We start from the raw sequence: 20,362 nt of genomic DNA, 5'->3' as shown, positions 1-20,362 counted from the left end.
TTGTGTAGTAGGTAAAATTAAAGAGATGAAGAGCTTTTTAATTGAAATAGATTTATTTACATTTCAACCATATTTTAATTAAAATTCAACATTTATCAAAAAAACTTATTAAATAAAGCAGATATAAAATTGCCATGTCTTTTTCTTAATTTTATATTACTGTGAAAGCTAAACTGGATAAGGGCTCTCTAATATAAATGCTTTATTTATAAAATCTGAATACATACATAAACATTATACTTACGTACATACATACAACAAACATTCAACAAGATTCACAACTCTACACTACATAAAACTACCTCTATTATTTCTACAATATACATATACTTCCTGTAAGGCAGTGTATCGTTTTATGCTACATGTTCTCACATATGATACATAACTATTATATTTATCCTAGGCTAAAATAAACGACACACTTTATACTGTGATGCCGTAAACATACATAAGTACATACTTATAAATAAATAAAAATATTCCAGTGATTAGGATCGGTCAGCAGAGGGGAATAATTTAGCTTCACATAACAAAAATCTTCTTCCTCTATTTTTACGAACTATTACGTTAATTTTAGAAGTAAATTCTATAAGCTACCAGTTTCTCAAAAGACCGATCCGACTGAGCAGAATAGTCGTGTGTAAAATCTGCAGCTATGCTTTGGCATAATGTGACGGTATGTAAAATATGTAATTCAAAATTTACAAAGATACTGAATTTCAAAGCAGTTAAGCTTTGGGTAAGTCGGAGAAATGAAAATGCCTTATCTCATCCATAATGCCTCGTATAAGTTTCATAATTTACGCAAAAGAAAATGGCAATAAATTCAATTTTATGCAAATTATCCAAACTTACACTCAGCATACAGTGTTATAAGCTGGGAAATAAAAAATCAGGCCCATATTATCTAGCGTATTGCTTTCAAATCCCACTTATTTAAAATCAGACATTTCCAAAACCCCTTTAAGTATCTGCGCGGCTTGGGGCACATAAACACGATACGACGTCGCGTCGTGAAAACGTCTCCTTCCCATGGTGATCAATGGGAGAGAGTGAAAGAGTCGCACGACGCGACGTCGTATCCAGTTTAAGTTTTGATGCTTTTATAACGTTTCTCATCCAGCAGCCGTCCCCTCAACGCGAACAGAGCAAAATACAAATAATAACATCTCAAATGCTACACCTGCTCCCCGTCCTCGAACACGACTCGGTACACGTCGTCGTAAGTCTTGACGAAGTGGACAGTCAGGTCCTGTCGGATGAACTCGGGGAGCTCGTCGAAGTCACGCCGGTTTTCCTCGGGCAGGATGATTGTGGTGATGCCGACGCGTTTGGCCTGCGGGTGGGAGGAGGTTGGTTATAATTTCGTATAATTATGTTGCAGGAAGGAACATTAAGGTATTTTGGTCATTAAATCAATGTCTGTCTCTTTCTGTCAGTATACTGTCAAAGCAAGGCAGTAATAGATTTTAATGCCGATATTAGTTCGTTTGTGAAACCCATTCGTAGTCTATTTTTTTTTTACAAACGAGTACTTATTTCATTACAGGCTGAAATAGGGCATTGTTAGGGGAATTATGTGAGTAGGTAACCATATGTCTTTATTACGCTTTATAAATACTGAATTCGCAAACCAATTGTTTCACGGTAAAGTTGTATATTTATGTACTGAATTGAATGGTAAAATAGTTTTCTCTGTATAAATATAATAATGATGACTACTCACGGCGATGACCTTCTCCTTGATCCCTCCCACAGGCAGCACGGTGCCGATCAGCGATATCTACAAACACACAAGTAAATGTTGTTTAATACACGTCTAGTTATACACGCATACATACACACACATATGCTATAAATCTCGGCTCAAGATTGAGTCTTCCGAGGGTTCGAATTCTGCCATGTACCAATTAATTCGACCATTGTGACGAAACATTCTGAGGAAACCTGCACATCTTTATTATAGATGCAGAGTATAGGTGGATCTGGCTGCGCTCTATCTATCTATCTTGTGTAATGTTATTGCCAGTTTCAATAACTCTATCTATCTATCGATAGCTGACAGTTACTTTCATACAATTTTGACATAATGCAACTTTTTATGTGTCAAAATCGTATGATAGTACGTCGGTCGCACGGTCAGCTATAGATACTATAGAGCACAGTTAGTTATGCCGTCTAGTTCGTACCTCTCCCGTCATGGCGAGGGGGCGCGCGCCGCGGCCGGTCGCTAGTGACAATAAAGCCGTGGTGATGGCGGCGCCGGCCGACGGACCGTCCTTGGGAGTCGCTCCTTCAGGGACGTGGAGGTGGATGTGGCTGCGGGGAGAGAAGAGGGGGATTTTTATTTGAGAATAATGATAATAATGTATACCATTTTCCAGAACTAATGATATGGGGGACGTTTTCATGACGTTTTGAGTTTGGCAGTTTTAGAGATGTCCGAGAGTAAAATCCTATCGACTTGTACCTATCGATATTTGTACGGGTCAATTTGTATGTGTCAGATTAAACACCGACATTGATGATCAGTTCATCTTGCAAACAATCTATCCGAGCCAAATAGTCACAGTCCCGTAATATAATTCTTTTTGTTCTATCAACCAAACTCAAATGAATTACAAACTCACGACATTCCGAGTTTAAAACTGCCTTTCTCGGCATTTTGACAAAAATAACAAACAAAATGACAACAAACAGACCGAAATTTTCCAACAACAATAGTATCCTATTAACCATAACTTAATAAACCATAAATTAAATTTTACTCAAATTATACTAAGGATATCGATGAACTACATGAAGGTAGATTATTAATGAAATATATTAAAATTGTTATTATTCTGAGAGGCAGCATGAGAGAGATTACTGATTACTGATTACACTCTGATTAAAAACATCATAGTTTGTTTTAAAGCTGTTGATGAGAAAGTAAGTAAGAAATACTATATACCTACTTACTATAATACAATGTAAAAAAAAACTAATATTTTATCGATTTCAGAACGTCGACTTTGATGTGTCCCGTCTCTAGTACGTTCCATTTTACCAAAGTGTGTACTCAAGAAATATATATTATCTGTGGTCGTTGCCAATAAAATTACAGATTTTGCAATAGTATTCATGCGTTAAATGGAAAATTTTAAAGTGTCACCCATATCATTGGTTCTGGAAAATGGTATAAGTTAGTGTAAATGTTTTTTGACAATTTGATATTGCTGAGATCATAAAGTTATATTGTTGATGATGAAAAAGAATTGTGAGTAGCAAAAAAGTTGTAAAATAGTGTATAAATAGAAGGAGTAAATTCAACTTGTAACATGTTTCAATATCACTCAAGTATACAATAATATGTAAAACGAATTTCAGCTTCATTCTTAGCCGACCTTCTGATTTCCGCCGCATTTGCCTTGAACTTAATGTACAGAACAACTTTATACTTGTCCACAAATAATCACCAAACATACTTTAACAGCAAAACAACACTCACCTCGTATTCAAAAACGTGTTATCCTTATCTATCTTCCTCATATAATTCCTCGCCACCGTCAGGGCGATACGGGCCGACTCCTTCATGACGTCGCCCAGGTTGCCGGTGATCTCGAGCGAGCCGAGGGGAGCCTTGTCGTCGACGGTGGCGTTCCGTATCGCCGTCTCGATGTAGAGCGTGCTACCGCCTGGTGGGGTGGGGAGGTTTGGTTAGTGATTGAAGATTTGGATGGGAGTAATAGGTTTAAGGCGATATACATGCAGAACTAGCGCCGCCAGTTGTAAAAAAACATAACTTCGGTTTGAAAGCGTTTTTACAAAAATTGCCAAGGCTACCCCCCTCTTCATGCTAATTATTTTTTTTAAAACCTACCTCCTAATCCCAAAAACGCTTTTAAATGGAAGTTGTGATCAACTGGCGGCGCTAGTTTTTCGTATATAACGCCTTTAGGGACAGAATAAAAGCTGCTCATATGCGCTTTAAATAACAATGCGGCCCGACGCTTATATGTATTTAATATTGCTAAAGTTTTCGTACATACAAACTGATGATGAAACTGGGGCTAACTGCCACATAAATAAGCATGCCAACTCACCCATAGCAGTCCAAGCGAGTCCCATAACGACCCCGGGCGGGGTCACATCATACATGCGGTCATTAATGAACGTGGGCTTCCCGACCAGCGAGCTCAGGTTCGAACTGGTCACCTCCAGCGTGGGCGCTTCTTCCTTCACGATCTTGTAGGCCACCTTGCGCGCTATCTGTCGGTATGAATTTGTATTTGGATGAGTGTGAAGTGTGCAGTTTTGGAATGGGAGGTTTATATTTTTTGTTAATTATTCATTGTGGATGGCGCTAGTAAAAGTGCTATGGAAGAGTTATGATTGTCCTGAAAATAATAACACACGCCAAATGGACACGCCTGACCTGAGTCTCCACAACAACAATTTTACAAGGGCAAAAACAGCCTTATCAGCGCTGGTTCGACAAAGTATGTAAAAGTAAGCGTAAGGTTTCCAGCCTTTCTTCTGTATAGCGTCTCCTACAGAATCTCATGCATTAAACCATCTGGAATCACTCCATCCCGCTGTCTAACCCTTAAGCTAACGAACACATATAATCTCCCTTGCTGACTGTACAGTCTACATACCACGACACCTGGCCCCACCAAAACGGTGAGGCACATAACCCCAACGACCAGTGGCGGCTGCACCACAAGTGCGCCCGTGCAACGCACTACCATTTAAAAACCTTCTAAATATGTACCTACCTTCTTCCTATACCAAACTTGGAACGTGTAAAAAAAACTTCACAAAAAATACCAATATAACAACCGTAATACCTACCCTAAACAGAAATTACATAAATCTGATTATCGTTACGAGTTAAATTAAATCGAGCTGGCCTATTTTGATTTCTACTGCGAAAGAATTAGATCTTATTTTTGCTTGAACAAAAACGGCCTCGTGCGCTCGGATTGTCGCACGGAGCGAGCTCCTACATGTAGTATGAAACAGGATGGAAATCGCCCGGCGCGTGAGACGGAAGATGCTCAGTACAAACTGTATGCAGTTCTAGGATAAATTCGTGCGCCGCACGCGACCGGAAATTGCCGAAATAATACGAATGACGCCACGGGACTCGGGATCGGGAGGCGCGGGCGGTGGCCTTGACCGGTGGCGTGAGTGACCTACGAACGATGCACTTGTCAACTTGTCATGTCATTGTCAGTTGTCAGTTTCACCTTTCGCGCGCGAATACGTTATTAATTTGCTAATTACTTATTAACTAAGAAAGTAGTAAAGATTTCGTGAGTGTGTATGTGTGTGTGAATGAAAATGAGTGCAAAATACAATATTGACTTCATAAAAATTTAAATTTTATTTTACTTAGTTATTTAAGTTATTTTAGTTTGATTTTTACTTACTATTCATTTTTTACCGTATGATTTGTATCTTAAATGCTAACCAAATATACTACTTTCACCCTAATCTTACTCAAAATGTTGACAACAAGCCACCTGTTCTCAAATGTTACAGTCTGCCTACTGGTTACTCACGGCACAGGCTTAGCCTAGTGTGAGAACCCTAGCTACCATAGTTCTTTAAATCTGGTCCAAATAATTTATAACTGTTTTATATTCATAATATTTATTAAGATAACCTGTGTAAATTTTTTGGTTAAATAAACATTTTTTCATTTTTTTCATTTTCATTTTCAAAAAGCAATAGGACATTGCAAAATAGACTGGACATCTGTTGGGCCGCCTCGGCCTTTAGTGCAAAACAAAAAATGAAACTTATAAGTACCTACCTGAATTTTCAAAAGTGAAATCCTAACTAATATTATAAATGCGAAAGTAACTGTGTCTATCTGTCTGTCTGTCTGTCTGTCTGTCTGTTACTCTTTCACGCCAAAACTACTGAACGGATTTGAATGAAATTTGGTATACATACGGTCTAGACCCTGGGGTAGAACATAGGCTACTTTTTATCCCGGAATTCCCACGGGAAAACTTTTTAAGGCGAAGCGAAGCGCGCGGGAACAGCTAGTGTTCAATAAAAAGAAATGGTTATGTGGATGTGAGAGACTAAATGCTTTATTTTTCTTTCCGTGTGTTGTTTTCGTTTCGGCGGAGAAGCTATTTCGCGTCAATAAATAAGGTAAAGTATACTTATAATTTTTTTACTTCTAATTGTAATAGTTAATCTATTTTTCTCCAAAAAATTACTAAACCCATAAAGTGCACCACCGGGTATCTGAGGCACCAGCCGCCACTGCCAACGACCCACCCACGTCCGCGAGTGGCGAATAGACATCATGGTCACCGGGCTCCGCCCGTAAACCATTTACCAATTCCCTTACGGGAAGTAGGGAGAACACCGGAGTCTACATACCTTCTCGACATGTTTCTGCAGGTTCCTGACGCCGCTCTCCCTACAATAACTCTTGATCAATGTCTGCAGCGCGTCGGCGCTCAGCACTAGTTGTTCCTCACTCAGCCCGCAGTTCTTGCGAGCTGTCGGGACCAGGTACTGTTGGGCGATGGCCAGTTTCTCTTCTGCTACGTAGCCTGGGAATAGGGTAGAGGGTTAGGTAAAGTGATGTGTCTGTGGTCATTGTCTATGACAAGTGACAGTTCACCAGTCACGATTACTAATAAAAACGGCCGCTATCAAACAAACACGTATTTGTATTACCCTAACCCGCAAAGACTTCATAAAGATAGATAAGTTAACATGTATTTGATATACGGATAACAATGTGATATACAGTAAACAGGAGAATATAAAACAAAAAACACGCACTCACGCCTTGTACTAATGTACTCCCTTACGGGGTAGGCAGAGGTGTAATGCTGCACCCATTTTTTGCCAGAGTGTTATGTTAGTCCCAATGTAATAGGGGGCGGGCCTATTGCCATTTTACGGGCACATCCAAGACCCGAGAACAAATATCTGTATTTAATCAAATATCTGCCCCAGCCGGGAATCGAACCCGGGACCATCGGCAGGAGAATATAGAACGCAGAATAAAAGAAAATGAGCGTCAAAAAGCTCACAATTAGCTGTGGAAATAAACACAACTAGAGCGGACAGACATTATGCGTCGAGTGACTTCTCTACTATTCTTTTTAAATTATAGCATGAGCCATATAACGTTTGAATGACAGAACCTGGTGAACCATATGGTGAACAAACTTGGTTAGGAAACAAAAAAAAAAGTCAAATGATAAAAATAAAAATAACGAATGTATGGATTTGACAGCTGCTGTCATAAGTCATAGCATAGATCATGCTATATTTTGCAAAGTATACAAACTCAAACTCAAACTCAAAATTTTTTATTCATCGTACAAATATAAAATTTTCTGATGAACGTCAATTTTTACAAATTACTCTCCGTTCGGATAAGGGGGGGCTCTTTCTGTCTAAGGAGAAGAACGGAGGCAAGAAACTCCTGAGCCATCTTTTCAAAAAAAAGACTTAAAACTAGTTGGTATACAATACATATAAGCTTAATAATTATTATTATAATAATATGAGCAGAGCTAACTACATATACAATACACGTGCAGACACTCACCGGACATGTGTATGAGCTCCATGCGGTCGCGCAGCGGGTCCGGGATCTGGTCGACCACGTTGGCCGTGCAGATGAACAAAACGCGCGACAGGTCCACCGACACGTCGAGGTAGTGGTCGAGGAAGTTGGCGTTCTGTTCCGGGTCTAGTAGTTCTAGAAGGGCCGAGGACGGGTCGCCGTGGACGCCTCTGCAAGTAATGGGATGAGGTTTAGGTCACATTTGACAGAACTAGATAAGTACATATGCCACAAAAGATATACAGAGTCGTGGTGGGGTATCGGATAAGGTCTCGGGTATTATTCGTGATGCTGTCGTGGGTTTGTCAAAATATCAAAACTAGTTGCTCAATGACTAGTCGACCATCATGCATAGCGACCAATGTAGATTTTAAGTCCCAAAACGTCATAATTTTAAAATGTCAAATTTCCCAAAACTACCTAACACTCAGAAAGACAAAATTCTCCTAAAGTCAAAATTCTTATAACGTCAAAATTCTTATATCGTCAAAATTCTCAAATCGTCAAATTGATCAAAACGCCAAAATCACTTACTTGTGTGTTCTAAAATGCGCGATAGCAAAACGACAAAATCTCAAAACATAAAATTATCATAATGTCTAAATTCTCAAAACGTCAAAAGTCCCAAAACGACCAAACATTTCAAAACGACAAAATTCTCAGACAGTCTTCATACTCAAAACGTGAAAATTCCAAAAACGTCAGAATTTCCGAAACGTTCAAACTTTCAAAACGTCAAAATTATCAAAACGCCATAATCCCAAAACGTCAAAATAACTCATTTGCCAATCTAATCCACCTCGTCGATCAACAATAGCGGGTTCTCCGTCTGCATCTTCTTGAGGCACTGCAGCGGCTTGCCGGGCATGGCGCCCACGTACGTGCGCCGGCGCCCCTTGATCCCCGCCGCGGGGCCACTAGTGCACCCGTGTGAGGCGACTTGTATGCAGAATAGTGTTGCACAATAACTAGTCGTAGTCGACCATCTTGCATATACGAGTATAACAACTAAACTATCATAAGGCCACAATTCTCAAAATGTCAAAATTCTCAAAATGTCAAAATTCTCGAAATGTCAAAATTCTCAAAATGTCAAAATTCTCAAAATGTCGAAATTGTCAAAATAACAAAATTCTCAAAATGACAAAATTCTCAAAATGACAAAATTCTCAAAATGACAAAATTCTCAAAATGACAAAATTATCAAAACGCCAAATTTCTCAAAACGCCAAATTTTTTAAAATGCCAAATTTTTTAAAACGCCATATTTCCCAAAACGCCCAAAATCCCAAAACGTCATATAAAACATATATTACTCACTTTCCAATTTTATCCACTTCATCAATCAACACCAATGGATTCTCCGTCTGCGTCTTCTTGAGGCACTGCAGCGGCTTGCCGGGCATGGCGCCCACGTACGTGCGCCGGTGCCCCTTGATCTCCGCCACGTCCGTCATGCCGCCGACGGAGAAGCGGAAGTACTCGCGGTTTAGGGCGCGCGCGATTGAGCGAGCTGCGGAGGGGGGGGAGGGGAGATTAGATTGGTTACAAATTAAGGGCCACTTGCAGAAACATATTAAATCTAGATTTAGTGTAAAATCTCGATTTAGTGTCAAATTTTATATGGACTGACGTTTCTTAAATCGACATTTGACACTAAATCTAGATTTAATATGTTTCTGCAAGTGGCACTAAACAGTCGCGACGGTGGTCATATGAACACTATTATTATTCAAAAAAAAAAATCCCGACTTCTGACGTTATATTAAAAAAGATTTTTTGAAATATATCTAATAGTTTTTTTTCTGTGTTTTTTTTTTTATTTAAACTTTTCACTGGCCCACCCTGTACAAAGCCATTTCTAACCCATTACAGTGTTCCATTAAAGTTGGATTTCTAATAGTTTTTTTTCTGTGTTTTTTTTTTATTTAAACTTTTCACTGGCCCACCCTGTATGTACAAAGCCATTTCTAACCCATTACAGTGTTCCATTAAAGTTGGATTTCTAATATTGCTTCCACCAAACCACTACCCTTTTTCTTGTGGGCCGTAATAGGTTATAGAGTCGTAACTCTGTAGCTAAATGCGACTCACCAATACTGGTTTTGCCGACTCCGGGCGGGCCGTGGAAGCACAGGATCTTGCCCTGCGTGGTTCCCTTCAGCTGCGACACTGCTATGAACTCTGTGGATAGATACAGAAAGCTATGTTAGTAAACTGGTGTCTTACTTATTATTTCTGATTAAGTAATGTAAGTGCAATTGCAAGTGCAATTTGATTTGATTACATTCTAGGTGGCAAGATGGATCTACTCATTCGAAAACGGCGATACAGCTCGCGACTTATCGCGAGAGTTGAATACTCTTTAATTTACAGTAAAAATCACTACTTTTAGTTTGTGCTTATTGCCAAGTCACTGTAATTATACAATAAATAAAACAATTTTTTTTTTAATTAAACAAAATAATTTCAATAAGACTTCTATGAGATCTCATAACTTTTTACGATGGAAAGACTGCATCGAGAGACTTGGCATTTTTTACATTTAATGTTTTTGGTGGGATATTTCTTTCCTTCCACCACAAATTGTTGTTACTCGGTGGACATGGGTACTAATATTTTTATTTTATTATTTTTTTGTCTGCTACTTTTTGTTTGACTAACAATGTTACCTTAACTAAATGAAGATTATTAATAGAAAAAATTGTCTTGTCGCAAAAATTTATAAATACTGTGTTACTACTAACCTCATTCTTCATTCTCAACTTATAATTTTTTTTTTATTGTATAGCATAAGACGAAAGAGACTAATCCCTACGACACAGGGAATCCTAGTGTAGGGGTTAGGGATATTATAACACTGTTTCAATTATTTGGCTATCAATAAAGATATTTGTAGTGTATTTGTATTGTATTCCACTTTCCGTACATACCCAGTATCCTCTTCTTGATATCCTCCATGCCATAATGATCCTCGTCCAGTATGACCTGAGCGTCTTGTAGCTTGAGGTTCTCGGTCGACGTCACGCCCCACGGCAGCATGGTCAGCCAGTCGAGGTAGCAACGGGTCACGCTAGGGGGGAAATGAAGAGGTTAGCTTTTTACTTTGAACTTGGGTTATTAGGGTGCATGAGATTTGGCGTGCCGTTTTTTAAGTTTTTGTGGATCTTGATGAAATGGCGGCCATCTATAGCTTAATTCTGAACGAATAATAAGAGACAATCCGAAGAGAGTCCTTGTAATAGACGAGTAGCGACTGAGCGGCATAGCTGACCAATGTCGTCGCGCTATTTGATGCGCACTAAAACCTGCTATTCTTCTCTATACTGATCGTAGCCAACTACGTATGTTGCAGTTATGAACGAGTGATAAGAGAGCGGCATAACTCCATCCAACTGCATCTTGTGCTGTTCCTCGTCGATGACAGTCTGTACGGCGGCGGGCACCGTCTTGCCTGTGAGCCTCGCGCGGAACTTCTCCTCTATGGCTTGTTTGTCTATGCCTAGACTTGTCTATAGCAACATGGCGGCTATGGTGCAGTTAAGAAGCAATGATGACAAAGGATTCAGAGCGATACCTGCAGTAATAGACGAATAGCGGCTGAGCGGCATAGCGCGCACGAATGGCGTTACATTTTGGCAATTACCATCCGGCTCGAAGGACCATTAAATAGATTACACCCTACAATGACCTACATAGCTCTCTCCGTAGGTTGTATCTCCACAGGGACCTAAAACATGACACTATATAGCCTAAAATGGCTTATAGATCCAGTTAAACAATACAGTGGCTATGGGAGGTATTATACTCACTTGAACTCGGAGCTGTGGCTCTCCAGGAAGTGCATCTTGTGCAGCTCCTCGTCTATAACAGTCTGCACGGCGGCGGGGACTGTCTTGCCTGCGAGCCTCGCCCGGAACTTCTCCTCTATGGCCTGTTTGTCGTCTTTTTCTATGCCTAGCTCTTTCTTTATCACCTGGAGGACAGCAAGGATGAATAACGTCAAAAAAGAAAAAAGAAAAAGTGTTGTCATGTTGTGTATGTATCAGCTTTACTTGTATGTGCGTCTGGCGCACTCTGGGCAGTCAGCCACTGACAAATAATCTGATTAGCTAATGCTTTCCACATGGTGACAAACGGCATCTGATTACTAGGTTTTGACACCGACACGCTAATAAAAACCAGTTGACGGTTTTTGGCCAATCTTGGCATCCATTAGATACATTATGATTTGCATTATTATAAGACTACAAGCAGCTTGGAATATTCGTGTAGATATTACCTTTGCACATAAATGCAGTTGCCGACCTATTCGATTATAGTTTTATTGTGTATAGAAATATCAACCTCAACTATGTAGTGGTTCTGTATATGCTCAATTGCTCACCTTAAGTTGTTCGTGCAGGATGTACTTCCTGTGTTGTTGTTTAACTTTCTCCTCCACTTCTTTACCAATCTTCTGTTGTAGCTTTGATAGTTCCAACTCTTTCTTCAGCAGGGAAAGAGATAGCATCAGTCTTTTAGGTATCTGTGGAATAGGGACAGCGAGCGTTACAAATAGTATAGAAATAGGACACTGAAAGTGTCTTCACACTATTTGTAACTCATAAGGGAATGTTGTTTTGTAGGTAAGAGATCTAGAAACAACAAGACCTTTTCATGTTTTTTCGTAATGCCAAACGACTGCGTTGTTAATTGTTGTAAATGTAATTGCATTAACGTGTTTAATCTTAACAATTCGGTAAGTAGGTATGCTTTTCTAAAGCAAAAATGAGGGTTATATTTTTTCATAAGTATTGTTTAAGTACTTAGTGTGTGTGTGTGTGTGTGTGTGTGTGTGTGTGTGTGTGTGTGTGTGTGTGTGTGTGTGTGTGTGTGTGTGTGTGTGTGTGTGTGTGTGTGTGTGTGTGTGTGCGTGTGTGTGTGTACACTCACGTCCATCTCCTCGAGCACGGCCTGCAGTTCCCTCGGCTCGGAGCCGGTGAGCGCGGCGCCGAGGTCGCTCAGGTACACCGGGTTGTCCACCACTCGCTGTCCCTGGGCTAGCATCTGGTGTAGGGATTCCCTGTAGAGGTAGAGATAGTAGTGTAAGCTGCGCCAAGTTGGCGCGGTTGTGGTGGGCGGTGGGGTATGGGGAGGGGAGGGGCGTGAGGTGATTGTAAATGTGGTTGGGCCAGTAGAAGCGCCTTACTCGCTTAAAAGGAGGTGAATGATGAAGCTACCCATATTTATTGACACAAAGGCTTTTTTGAACAGGCCATGGTTATGTGTAGGGAGGCTGTAATGGTTCTGTGCCAGCATCGGCATTTCAAAAGGGTGAATAGTTAGTTTAAAGTACAATATTATGATAACATGATGTATTCACAGGCCTTATATTCAGCTCTTTTTAAAATCTGTAGCTATTTGGTCAATGTGTTGATGAGTATTAAATGTAGGGTAAAACTCATTTTCATTAATCACTGATTGAATAAATTCGAACACATAAAGGGAGCCAGAAATATTCTTATTAGACATTACAAACAGACTTTGAAAAAACATCCAGTCAACATCACTCACCTGTACAAAGGATTCAAGTTAATAATATCCCTGATAGTCTTAATAGTTTCTTGTGTCAATGCTTTAACTTCCTCGGTCTGTTTGAATTGATCATGGTGTAAGTTTTCCACTTTGACCATCATAACTTGGTCTGATGGTAGCTTCTTTTCTGTTGTGTCCTTAGCCTTTTCTGTGGTGGTCTCTGGAGTCTCAACCTCTTCTTTGGCCTCTACGGGTTTCTCTTTGCGTTTGTTGTTGCGGTGCTTCCTCCTGCGTCGCTCGGCGTCTGACTCTTCAGGGGTAACGTCAAGCTCAACATTAAAAGTGGGGAATGTCAACTTCATTTCTGAAATGTCAAATAGGGTTGATCATTTCAGAAACTCAGTTGGTGTAAGTACAGGGTTTAAAGGGTCATGATAATACAATTTTTTAATATTTCCTAAATCAATAATCTTCTGCAGTAGGGTTTGCATGCTTGTAATAAAACAAATAACTTTATTATGATATATAACAATAGCAATAGATATATGAAGGAAGAACACTGATAAGAGACTCCTTGTTTAAATTTTCATTGTTATACTTCTTTCATCACCCATGCATAATTCTTACCAGCAGGTCCAGTCTCGATCTCCTCCTCAATGAACTGTCCGGTGATCTTGATCCGGCGGTGTGCCATCACCACGAGGCGCATCTTGAACTCCATGTCCTGCATCTCGTGGATCTGCGCAAACACGCCCACGTCATGGAGCTCGTCCAGTGACGACACTGTGTCCGACTTGGTGTCATCTTCTGTCTTGCGCAGGAATATGCCCACATAAGGTTGGTTGAGCTTCACTTTGCGTCTTATTAAGTCTATTAAAGCTGGGTTGCTGATCTGGAAAGAGAAATAATATAAAATAATTTTAGTTACTAACAATTAAAGTTCACTAACGAAATAAAAAATATAAAACTAAACATGGACTTTGTACATAGGAGGAGCTAAATCCACTAACCTCAATCAATTTGATAAACCTAGGGAACACGGGATTTCTGTTGATGGCTATGACCGGAACTTGCGGCCACACTTCCGGCACCGCCACCGTCGCCGGAAGCTGGCTGGAGAACAATGGCGTCTCATCCGCAGCCTCAGGATCTTCTTCCGGGGGGTCACTCTTGTTAGCGGTGGAGTACGCTCTGGCCCCGGTCATCTGTCGCGCCGACGATAGGTACCCAGCACCATACCCACAGATCCTCTCATTCCTCGACCCGTAAACATTGTACCCGTAACTCAAAACTTTCCTCTTCACCGGTTTGTTTTGTGATGCAACTTTCGCTACATTTCGGGCAATACGTGCACTCGGAGATTTCAAGTTTGGATGAAGGAGAACGGTTTTCCTTAGCAATAAACTGGCACTGTGCATATTTTAACACTTATTCTGGTTTTTAGACCGATAACTATTAAAATAATACGTTTTAAAAGTACGAAAATAGGTTAGAATTTCCAATTCAATTCAATTTTGGTTGAATGGCTCTTTGCCGTGTGTGACTAACACGGCTAACTGGGCCAGAGTCACGTGACCAATGCTCACAGTATTGGAAAGCAGTCGTTACGGTTATTTTAGACTATTTACACAGTTAAAACCTGAAACAACCAGACAAACACAATATATACAAACAATAAGTGGACATCACAAGTAATGGTTAGATTTGTTAGTATATATGTACAAACACATTTACAGTTTAATATTGTTAGTCTTAAGGAATTTGTACAGTATATTAACAAGGGGAGTATGTACAAGGGTAAGAAGATAGTTAGTATTTACAGGTTTGGGAATGGTGGGGGGGAGGATGTCATATAGGGAGGTTTGAAGGTTGGGACATTCGAAAAAGAGATGATCAACAGATCCTTCACTGGCACCGCAGTCGCAGACAGAGCTATCACGGACCCGAATCCTAGCCAAGTGCACCGGGGTGCACGCGTGGCCCAGACGCAGTCTACAAAGAGTGGAAGTTGCTGGTTTATCTAAGTGTTTTGCTTTAAAAAACCATGGCTTTTTTGGGATATGAGGTTGGATATGGGAGTAAAATTTACCTTTAAAATTCCTAGAAGTGTCCCAGGACACTTTCCAGGATCTATCTAGCCTCGGTCCTGCGAGCGAGGCAAGGTCATGGGCAAAATTTTGGTAATGAGTGTCCAGGCCCAAGCTAACGGCATCCTTAGCAAAGGAATCTGCACACTCATTACCAATAATACCACTGTGCCCAGGTATCCAAGCGATAGCTACTTCTATACCCTGAGTCATGCAACGGAATAGGGTTTCTCTAATTTTTAAAATGATAGGGAATTTGGATTTGGATTTAAAGGGAAAGGAAATAATTGCTTGTAATGAACTGGCCGAATCAGAAAGGATAATAGTTTTGTTAAGTTTGTGTGACTCAGCGTACAGAAGCGCCTCGAGAATAGCTGTTGCCTCGCCCGTGAAGACCGAGGACTCAGGGGGACGCTTAAAACTGAGTGCAACTTTGTACTTGGGCAGCCATACGGCCAAACCCACGTTGCTGTTTTCGGAGAGTTTGGATGCGTCAGTGAATATGGGGAGCCAGCCTGGCCACTCTGAATTGAGTTTCGCACTAAGAGCTTTTTCAGCGGCAGGAGAGTCTTTACTGATACCTAAATCCATTACTACATTGGGCTGAAAAACTAAGGCGTCGTAAGGAACATCAAACAGAGGGTAAATACTAAATTTGGATGTAGGGTGGGGGAGGTTAGAAGAAAAGATATAAGTTTTTAGTAGATAGGAAAGTCCATGGGTTTCTTGAGCATTACACAGACGCTTAAGGATATCAAGTTTGGGCAACAAAGGATGGGAGTTAGATTGCCAGATTCGAAAGAAAAACCGATCACATAAGTATTGTCTCCGAAGTGAGAGAGGAGGGTCAACACACTCAACCTGGAGGGCATTGGTAGGGGAGGATTTCATCGCACCTGAAACTATGCGAAGGCACTTGTACTGCACTTTGTCAATTTTCTCCAGAGCTGCTTTATTGCAAGGGTCTATAATGAAGGCAGCATAATCGAAATGGCTCCGGACAATCGCATTATATAGCAGTTTTTGTGAGTAAGGGTGGGAACCCCACCAAACACCCGACAGTGATCTGAGGACGTTGACACCCCTCTCACACTTCCGAGCCACATAGCTCATGTGATGGGTACCTGATAACTTGGAATCCAATATCACGCCTAAGAATTTTACTTCACTTGATACAGCAATTGAATCTTCTCCAATAACGATGTCCACGTCAGGGACGTTGCGCTTCTTGGTAAATACGACTGCTGTACATTTTTGAGTGGAGAGGGATAAGCCATGTCGAGTCAGCCAGTCCGAGAGGTATCTTAGGGCCAGGTTCAGCTGGACATTTGTCTCTCCTAATGAAGAAGAAGCGTGGTAGAGTGCAAGGTCATCAGCATATTGTAAAATGTCGCAAAAGCAGTCAACGGACCGTTCAAGATCGTATGTATAGAGGCTGTACAGGAGAGGGCTCAAGACTGATCCCTGGGGGAGGCCTTTCCAAACAAATTTTGGGTGGTCTAGGGAAGATGATGGGGATTTTATAAATATGGATCTCTCCATTAGTAGGCTGCAAACAAGACGGGTAAGCTTCACTGGAATACTCAGCTGGCGCATTTTCTGCCTGAGCACAGGAAGAAGTACGTTGTCGTAAGCAGATGCCACATCAAGAAAGACACCCACCAGGTATTCTTTCCTCTTAAAGGCAATTTGGATGTCTGTAGTGAGTATCGCAAGGCTGTCCAAAGTACTCATGCCTTTCCGAAACCCAAACTGGGTTTTGGCTAAGATACCTTTGTTTTCGACTAGCCATTCGAGCCTGCACTTTATTATGTGTTCGAGAATTTTAGCCAAGGAAGAGGATAGGGCGATCGGTCGACGGGAGTTTGGATCACGAGGGTCCTTTCCGGATTTCAAAATAGGTACGACTATTTGTTTACTCCATGAGCTCGGAGTAACTCCGTACTCAAGGAAGTAATTTATCAGCTCCAAGTAGACCTGCTTGACCTTGAGGCTTGATTTTGAAAGAAACGAATATGGAATGCCATCAATGCCTGGAGTTGAATCGGATAGACCTGATAGAGCAGATTGAAGTTCGTCCATAGAGAACGGTGAATCCAATCTGTCTGAAGATTGTATAATAGACGGGGGAGGAGGAAGAGAATCATAGTGTGGGACATATGGAGGGGCCAGCTTGTCGCTGAACCCTTCGAGCCATACAGAGGGATCATTGGATGTGATGTTTTCGACGTTCAGAGATCCACGGAAACGTCGAATGTATCTCCACACTAAGGAAGGGGGAGATCTGGGGGAGAGACGTTCACAAAACCTGAACCAGCCCTGTTTCTTCTTTTTTTTAAGAAGCCTTTTAGTGCGAGTCGCAATGTGTTTATAATTAATAAAATTGTCCATGCTCATGTTTGAGAGATAAACACCCTCAGCATTATTGCGCTCGTCTATGGCCGTGGTACAGTCGGAATCCCACCAAGGCGGTGAGACTCTTTGGCATTTGCGAGTTTTCTTGTTTTTCGCTGAGGATGTCAATGCTCTCTCAAACATGTCGTAGTTGGCGAGAAAATTGTCACTAGTACAGGGCTGGATCAGGCTAAGTTTATCTTCTACTGATGAGATGAAGTTGGACCAGTCTTTCTCGCCAACCATGTACCTTGGAAAGGCACATCTGTCGGTAAGAATGCTGGACCTGTTGGGAATAGTGATTGAAATGGGAAAATGATCACTTCCAAAGGTATTTGGAAGGACCCTCCAGAATATTGATGATGAAAGAAGAGGAGAGCAGAAGGATAGATCCACTGCACTTTTAGGGTTTTGATGAGGATGGACTCGACGGGTTGGAGACCCGTCATTTAAAATGCAAACATCTAAGGTATCAAGCACGTCTAAGAGGGCGACAGAGAATGAGTCAGTACGATAAGAGCCCCAAGAGGAATGGTGGGCGTTAAAGTCCCCCATGATCAGGAGGGGATGAGGGAGGGAAGAAATTAAATTGTAGAAAGAAGGAAGAAGAGAAGGGTGAGGATCAGGGAAGTAGACGGACACGAATGTAACGCCTATAGCCCTAAGAGCCACGACGTTAAACTCCTGCCCGTGGGGGGGGATAGGGATAGAAGAAAAGGTAAGGGAACGCTTTACTAGCAAAGCGCACCCAGCATACCCGTCATCCCTGTCATCCCGCAGACATGAGTAACCAGAAACCCGAAAACGGGAACCCGGCACAAGCCATGTCTCCGAGATGGCAAGGACAGCGGGCTTGATGTCATCAATTAATGTGAGCAGTTCGCTTTTCTTGCTGTTAATGCTCTGAGTATTCCACTGAAGAACCCGGATCGGGTTCGCAGCCATTGGGGATGGGTTCAGAGCCATTGTGGCATAGAGATGAGATAACTTGTAATTTTTGGGCAACGTTGGGCGGTAGGGTGTCACTGAATTTAGCCAGCAGACTAACAACCAGAGACAAGAGGTGGTCAAGCAAATTGTCGTTCGGAGTGATTACACTCAGGGCACTTCCATTAGGAAGTGAAGAAGATGGAGAAGAGATGATAGCCTGATGGGCAAGTTTGTCGTATCCAGGGCGAAGGGGAGACCTAGGCCTGCGTTGTGTGACTACAGTTTTTTTGTAGGAACGGTTGGGAGACTGGCCATTTGGTTTGGATGAAGCAACTTCAGCAAAAGACTTTTTGCTTGAGGGTAAGCGAGCATCTGCCTCAGCAAAGGAGATGCTGTCCTGCGACATTAATACTTTAATTGATTTTTGCCTTGACTGTTCAGGGCAATTCTTGTCTGTTGAGGGATGATTACCAGAACAGTAAAGGCAAGTTGGTTGGGGAGTATTGCACGATTCACCCAAGTGTGGTTGAGCACACTTGAAGCACCTTGGTTTTGAACGGCATTGAGCCTGGGTGTGTCCAAATCTACAGCAGGCGTAGCATTGAATTGTGGGGTATGTATACCTCACAACTTCTACCACAGCCCGGAAAGAGTATATTTTCTCGGGGAGATATTGTCCCCTGAATGTAATCACTACATTTTGCGTTGGGACATGAGTTGTAACGCCATCATTGACCACCTTTCTGCTAAATCTGCGGGCTTTCAGCACCATACCGCAGCCCTGTGGGAGGTCAAGGGAGTTGACAAAATCGTCCAGTGAGAGATCCACCGGGACTCTTTTGGCAACACCCATACGGGTGATGTTATATGTGGGGATAACAGCCTTGAACTTATTTTGCGCAAGTGCGGGATGATGGACAAATTCATTGGCTGCCTTTGCGGTCTTAAACTCGACTGAGACTCTGTTTCTACCAGTCATTTTTACACCATCTCGGGTAATATCCATTATTTTATTTTGATATAAAAATTGGCCGAACTTGATAGCCCTAAGTGGGGCACCAGAGGCAGGATTTCCAGAAGGGACTTCCTGGCTGACGTTAACAATGAACGGGCCTGCGTCTAAATCATCGTACACCTTGACGGCGTCGAGGCTTGGGTGGGTGTAGATAGTCTGGATGCTAGCGGATGCCAGATCAGGACTAACAATAACGCGCTTACCTTGCGGTTGCGACTGTTGATCATCCCTGGGACGCTTTCGCGTCTCCTGGGATGGTTCGGTGAACAATATGGGGGATAGCGGGGGTTGTTCGGGCGTCTGCATACTCTGCATTTCGCCATCAGGGGGATCTGGCGGCAGCCGGATCGGGGGATCCGAATGATGCTCCATTTTTATTAAAATGGAACAAACACTTTTAATGGATGGACGAACACAACACTAAACACTTACCAACACCACAATTACTACAAATAACAAGAATTAACTGCTAAATTGACCCAAAAAAGGGGTCCAAAGACGCGAAAATTGAGGAACACGTGAGCACCAACCAACGCGAACCCCGGAAAAGCTTAGAATTTCCAGAGACTTCACGAAGTTGGCTTGTCACTTATCTGTCAACTGACTGTCAGTCTGTCACCTCCACCTGTCACTGTCACCATTATTTGCCATTTATTATGACGCGTTCATAAAATTTATATATTTAACTATTTCATTCCATTTGTTTCCATATATTTTATCATTTAAATCCCTGCAATTTACGCTGAAAAGGGTTATTCATAAAATTCGTATCTACAGGATCCACCCAAAATGCCTAAAGCGAAGATATTTGTATAAAATAGATTG

At 41.6% G+C, this 20,362-nt stretch overlaps 1 protein-coding gene across 2 annotated transcripts; it reads right to left on the bottom strand.

The window, feature by feature from the left end:
* Positions 1–234: 234 nt before the first annotated feature.
* Positions 235–20,170, bottom strand: LOC105395669 (lon protease homolog, mitochondrial). Of its 2 annotated transcripts, none has more exons than XM_048628737.1 (17): positions 20,096–20,170; positions 14,122–14,607; positions 13,739–14,003; positions 13,151–13,475; positions 12,530–12,659; positions 11,982–12,122; positions 11,407–11,570; positions 10,528–10,667; positions 9,689–9,778; positions 8,915–9,107; positions 7,577–7,764; positions 6,388–6,563; positions 4,086–4,251; positions 3,491–3,677; positions 2,190–2,319; positions 1,727–1,783; positions 235–1,336 (listed from the first exon to the last, which is right to left on the bottom strand). In XM_048628737.1, the coding sequence occupies exons 2-17, from the start codon at positions 14,527–14,529 to the stop codon at positions 1,178–1,180; spliced, it is 2,919 nt and encodes a 972-aa protein (XP_048484694.1). In that variant the 5' UTR covers positions 14,530–14,607; positions 20,096–20,170; the 3' UTR covers positions 235–1,177. The 2 variants fall into 2 exon arrangements, with proteins under 2 accessions (XP_048484694.1, XP_048484695.1); XM_048628738.1 differs by having other exon boundaries at positions 13,151–13,421.
* Positions 20,171–20,362: the final 192 nt, after the last annotated feature.

The sequence above is a fragment of the Plutella xylostella genome, chromosome 21 (genome assembly GCF_932276165.1).
Source record: "Plutella xylostella chromosome 21, ilPluXylo3.1, whole genome shotgun sequence".
NCBI lineage: Eukaryota > Metazoa > Arthropoda > Insecta > Lepidoptera > Plutellidae > Plutella > Plutella xylostella.
The sequence above is the reverse complement of the archived record's forward strand: the minus strand, read 5'-3'. Positions and strand labels throughout refer to the sequence as shown.